We start from the raw sequence: 5,460 nt of genomic DNA, 5'->3' as shown, positions 1-5,460 counted from the left end.
TCTCTCGAGCTTTTCCTTGGCAGGCCTTTCTGCTCAGGACTGAGCTGGGCGTCTCACTACCTTCCCCCCCCCCCAAGGTTCTGGTGCAGCTAAGAACAGAGAGAAGAGGCAGTGGGGAGCTTGGGAGCTTTAATAGGTCTGGAAGGGAATAGAAACACAAGGCAGTCCTGTGGGAGGTTGGGAGCGGGAGGAAGGGGGCCCGGAAGCTACCTAGAAGCGTCAAGGGCGACGCGGCCCTTACCAAGCCCGCTGAGGTGCCAGGGGAGGAGAAGGTAGACTCTGCTGGGCCTCGGCCATACTGGAATCGGGGCAGCTCCGTGGGGGACAAAAAAGAGAGAGAGAAAATTTGGAATAAGAGAGGGGTCATAATGGAGGGGCTTCCAGGAGCCAGAGGGAAGTACAGATGGAGGGGAGGAAAAATCAGGGGAGACCCGAGAACCCCTTTCAGGGATCTGAGGTCTAGAAGAAGGTTAGAGGAAATGCGGGCACAGTCACCCTCCCTCGGGGGTTGCGGGATGAGGCGGGGGGCAAATCCGGCGTTAAAGGAAGATTGAGGCGACTTCAGGCCCCTTCCCCCGGGGCTGGGTGCAGCGGGCGGAGTAAAATCTGAGGTTGAAGGAACGGCGGCGGAGGCGCCGGCCCCTCTCCGGGATGTGGATGGGATTGAGCGAGGCTCTGGGCGTCTGGGAGAGGCCACGGGGCATCCGGCCGCCCCGTCTAGTGGTAATGGCCCCCCAGGTGCGAGGCGGCGGCCACCGCGCCGAAGGGCCCGGACGGGGGCTGCAACCCGGGGCTGGGGTAGAGCGCGGCGGTGGCGGCGGCGGCGGCGGCGGGGCCCGGGCCCGGCCAGTAGGAGAAGCCGGCGGGCGCGACGCCGGCCGAGGCGGCCATGAGGTTGAGTTTGGAGAGGCCGGGGAAGGGCAGTGGGGCCAGGCTGGGCGGCAGCTTGTAGAGCGCGCCGTCCTGGGCGGCGGCGGCCGCGGCGGCGGCGGCGGCGGCCGCGGCGTGAGCGTGCGCGGGGGGCGGCTGGCAGGCCTGCGCCAGGCCCTGGAAGTCGAAGCGGTAGGCGTAGCGCTTGCCGTGCACCTTGCTCATGATGTTCTTGTCGTAGTAGTAGCGCAGCGCGCGGCTCAGCTTGTCGTAGTTCATGTTGGGCTTGCTCTTGCGCTCGCCCCAGCGCCGCGCCACCTCGTCTGGGTCCGTGAGCTTGAACTCTCCGTGGCCACCCTCCCACGCGATGCAGCCGGCGTTCGCGCGGTCAGCCAGCAGCTCCAGCAGAAACTGCCACAGCTGGATCTGGCCGCTGCCTGTGGGGAAGGGGGGCAGTCAGACACCGGCGGGATGAGGGAGTCTAGTGGCGGGGGAAGAGGTGAGGTGGGAGACGACCTCCCCCGCCCCGAGTCGGGGGTGGGGACCGATGTCAGGGAGGAAAAGGGCACGTCCAGCTGTGTAACTGGGCACAGCTCGAGCGGCTGGCCAGGGAGGGACTGATCAGCAAAGCCGTCCCTAGCCAGTACCGCGCTTTTGCACAATGGAAACGAGTCTCCCACTAAGCAGGACGCAACCCCGCGGGCGCACAGCTTTGTGAGAACTGGGGGGAGAAGGGGAAGCATCACCTCCTTCGTGTAGAGGTAGAGGCACTCCAAGGCACAGGGCTTTCGGAGGTGAGCAAAGGCGGGATATCAGCCCTTCGGCTGAGTGCCCTTACTCGGTGCAGAGCCTGCACAACCGCACAGGGTAGCCTACATAGGTGGTTAGACTGCCACATCCCAGCTGGACCACGTCCAGAGATCCAGAGGGAAGAAGCAGGCCTGCAGCAGGATCACCCCAGCCACCGGACAAGGCATACAGTTGGACCCCCTGCCCGAGGTGGAGACGAGGTGGTGGCTGGCTTCCTCGAGGTACCACATCAGACAAGAATGGGCACAGTGGATCCCTAAGCGTGAGAGGAATGGCAGCCTCTGAAGTCTCCCCACCCTTGCCAGCGTCTGGTGCTGGGGCTACTCCGGTTCGGCCTCTTTTTTCGAAACAGGCGGGATTCCCAGGGTACCAAGGTGTCATAGTTCCCTGGGGGCGTGATGCGCCGCTCTGAGAAGAGGAGAGGAGACCGGGAAGCCTCTCTGCTTGGCTCCCTGCCTCCTCCCATCGTTGGCCAATCTCCAGACTCTTCTGCCCCGTCTGGATTTGGGGGGTTGCTAAAAACGGCCAGGAGGCTTTCCCGGGTAAGTGGGTAGTGAGAGAGAACTCCTGCTTCTCTGTCTTGGATCCTCAATCAGACAGTTGGAGAAAAATCTTGATAGCATTACCCGCCCTCCTCCCCCCGCCCCCACACACTCTTTCAGAATAAAAGGGATTTTCCTCGAAACTGTCTGATTGTTTTAAATTGAGCCTGCTGAAAGTCTCTTCTTTTTTCAACAGCTCGCTCAGAACCCAGATGCTGCCCTCCACCATCATTTTGATCCCAGTCCCTCCACACCAGCCCGGTGAGGAGCTGCCTGGCTCCAGGTCAGGAGCACTGAATATTAGGGTCAGAAACAAGGGAAGATTTGGGTAAAAATGTGCATCTGGTATGAGGGACGTAGAGGCTTGGAAACTCATTCCTGTTGGGTGTTGTGTTCCCTTTTGGATAAAGCAGTTGCCAACCTTGTTTTTCTGGTTACGGTAACTTGGTGAGATCTAGGGTACCGACTGGGTGGGGACCTGTGGGGAGGCTTGACCTGGAAGGCCAGCCAGGTTCGGCCGCCAACATGGCAAAACCGAGGATAATTTAGCCACTGGCAGAGAGCGGGTGACCAACCTGGGAATCAACTGCAACGGCCCAGAGGACTTGGCTCACAGAGCCTGGCATGGGCCAGTGGGGCAGGTGGGTGCTGGCCCTGGTGCTAGTGGTGACTCGGCCTGGAGTGGCCAGGGAATAATTCTCCGGGTCACCTTGCTGGGCGGTGCCGATGCCTTGGGCTCCCGCTGCCAGCAGGGAAATGACACCAAGCACCTCAGCCCCAGCCCCACAGCAGGAAAAACATTCCCAGCTGAAAAGGGGGTGGGGGCAAGATCTTCGTCTGCCCTGGCCTTCGAGTTCAACCCTGGGTCTCAGAAGGTGCAGGAGCCACAGGCCAAATGAATGTTCCCCACACACACCCCCCCCCCGAGCCTCCCCACAATCATGCCCCGACCCTCTGCTTCCCAAAGCCCAGCATTGCATATCGCTCCCACCCTCTGTTCAGGTGGCAGTGGTGCCTGTCTGTATGCGGTGGGTACCCCGGACCCGATCCACTGTCTTCGCCTCCGCCCGTCCACCCCGCCGGCCAGCTCACCTTTTTGTACCGCGGGGCTCAGCGGCCCCCATCCCGGGCTCTTTCCTTCCTTGAAGAGACCGTCTCCGACGGGATCTGTGGCAGCAGGAGAAAACAATCAGGCGGATCCAGGCGGAGGTTGCCGACTTGACCGAAAGGACCCCGGGCCAAGGCTCAAGGGGGAAGAGGGGGGTGCCTTGGTTCCCCGGCGCGAGGCTGGGGGCCCGATCCGTCCGGCTCCTCCTCCCGGAGCCCGGCCCGGGCGCGCGCCGCGCGGAGCCCCTCCATAACGCCCAAGTCAGGAAACGCGTCCAGGAAAAAGGAAATCCGCTTTCTGAACGGGCCGGCGGGAGCCTTATAAAGCCGAGCGGGGTTTGCGCCAGCGAGCCGGAGCGCGCAGAGCCCACCGGAGAGGAGAGGGCGCCTGGAAAGCTGGGCTGGTGGGAACGCTCGGAGCACGGAGGTGAGGAGCCACGAGGGCGCACGGGAGACTCCCGGCTGACCACAACCTCCCAACACTGCACGCGCACTGAGTCCCCTGCCACACTGTAGACCTCTGCTCCCCCTGCCAGGCTCTTTCAGCCCCTGAGCTGGCGCTCTTGGCTTCCCAGGCTCCCAATCTGCTCACTTCAGGTCCTCTAAACCTCACACTAAACCCCCAAAGCGCTCCATCTGCCTTTAAGGTCTCCCAATGCCCTAGATTGCTCAGTTCTCCCAGCGATCCGATTCTCTGGACCGCGCCCCCTTCCCTTGGACCGCAGTATCCCCTTCCCAAGCCCCAGCCCAGACTTCCCGCCCCGGGTCCCGGTGCCTCCAGCCCCCGGCTGGTCCCTGGTACCTGGCAGGTACATGTTGATCAGCAGGGGCTGGGAGGCGCCGCTCTGTCTCATCGCCGCCAGGGCCTGGGCGGTGGGAGGTGGGGGTGGGGGGGTGGGAGAGGGGGATCGCGTCAGGCTTTGCGCTCCGGGGCACCGATCCCCGCCCGAGGCGACAGCGGGTGACAGGGAGAAGGCGCTGGGTCCAGCAAGGCCTGGCGGGAGGGGGCTGCCCGGGTGTGGCGGGGGATGGAGGGGTCCTGGAGCGATGCTCCCAGCTACCAGGCTGCTCGGAACCCTCCGGGCCCCCGCGCGGGCAGGGGCCGCAATTTCCGTTTTAATTAAAGAGCTGCAGCCTCGGGCCCCCCGGACCCCGCCCCCGCCCCTCTTATCGCCCCATCGCAATAAAGTCTCCGACTTGCCGCGCGGCGGCCAAGCGCACCCGGCAGTCCCCCGCACCCCGCAACCCGGGAGACGCGCGGGGGATGGGCCTAGGCCTCGCGCTCTGACAGGGGTCAGGAGCCCATTTCTTTTCCGCCTCCCTGACTCTGAGCAAACAGGAATGGGGCGGGGTACCCGGCCCCACCTCGGACCCCCGGGGCCACAACGGGGTGGGGGCTCCCTCCTTCTCACCCATTTCCCCCCCCACCTCACCGCTCCACTCTCCTCCCCTCCCCCACCCCACCCCCACCCGGGTTCCCGTCTCCAGGCTGCGTTATCTGCATCTTCACTTTTAAATTTCCGCTTCCCTCCCTCTCTTCTGTCGCTGCGCTCCCGGTCGGCAGCCGTTGCTCCCTTTATCTACCCCCCTTCCTCCATCCCCGCTACTCCTCCCTCCTCCTCCTCTCCCACTCTCTGCTCTTCCCTGGAGACCCGATCTCCTTCCCTGTCTCCCTCTTGTTTTCCCCGGTTTCCTGCCTTTCCGGGGCTCCCAGGCCTCTGGGCCAGCGCTGGGGCGTCTCCCGCACAACTTTTAGTGGCTTGCCTTTCCTCCCCCTTTTTAGGTCTCTCCTTCTTCTTCCATCTAGTCCCTCCTCCTCCCATCTCCCCTTCTGTCTCCTCTCTACCTCTCCATCCCATCTCTCTCTTTCCCTTCCTTTTCTCATTCGTTTGTTCTCACTAATTTGTGGCAAGTGGTAGGCTCGTGATCCGCCTTCCACCCCCCACCCCCAACCATTTTTCTTCTATCTTTCCCCATCCCTTGTCATCCCAGCTTACCATCTACCCTCACAACTATTCCCATCCTGATTATCCCAGAACTAGGCTGCAGTTGGCACCTTGCTCTAGTAGGAGTAGAGGAGTTAAAACAGGTGCACCGTACAAGGTCCCCAACCCAGGGGGAGTGGAAGTAA

The 5,460-nt window shown here is 62.9% G+C and overlaps 1 protein-coding gene across 1 annotated transcript; it reads right to left on the bottom strand.

Moving 5' to 3' along the window:
• Nucleotides 1–717: 717 nt before the first annotated feature.
• Nucleotides 718–4,183, bottom strand: FEV (FEV transcription factor, ETS family member). Its single transcript, XM_068543776.1, has 3 exons — nt 4,132–4,183; nt 3,315–3,389; nt 718–1,307 (listed from the first exon to the last, which is right to left on the bottom strand). The coding sequence occupies exons 1-3, from the start codon at nt 4,181–4,183 to the stop codon at nt 718–720; spliced, it is 717 nt and encodes a 238-aa protein (XP_068399877.1).
• Nucleotides 4,184–5,460: the final 1,277 nt, after the last annotated feature.

This window comes from Eschrichtius robustus, chromosome 5 (genome assembly GCF_028021215.1).
Source record: "Eschrichtius robustus isolate mEscRob2 chromosome 5, mEscRob2.pri, whole genome shotgun sequence".
In the NCBI taxonomy this organism is placed as follows: domain Eukaryota; kingdom Metazoa; phylum Chordata; class Mammalia; order Artiodactyla; family Eschrichtiidae; genus Eschrichtius; species Eschrichtius robustus.
This window is presented reverse-complemented; position numbering and strand designations above follow the sequence as displayed.

What these genes read in the sequence shown, in the direction of transcription:
- FEV (XM_068543776.1), bottom strand. Translation starts at nt 4,183, where the DNA reads ATGAGACAGAGCGGCGCCTCCCAGCCCCTGCTGATCAACATGTACCTG. An exon ending in GATCAACATGTACCTGCCAG is followed by an intron (nt 3,390 to 4,131) that starts GTACCAGGGACC and finishes CTGCTGCCACAG; the next exon opens with ATCCCGTCGGAGACGGTCTC. An exon ending in GAGCCCCGCGGTACAAAAAG is followed by an intron (nt 1,308 to 3,314) that starts GTGAGCTGGCCG and finishes CCTTCCCCACAG; the next exon opens with GCAGCGGCCAGATCCAGCTG.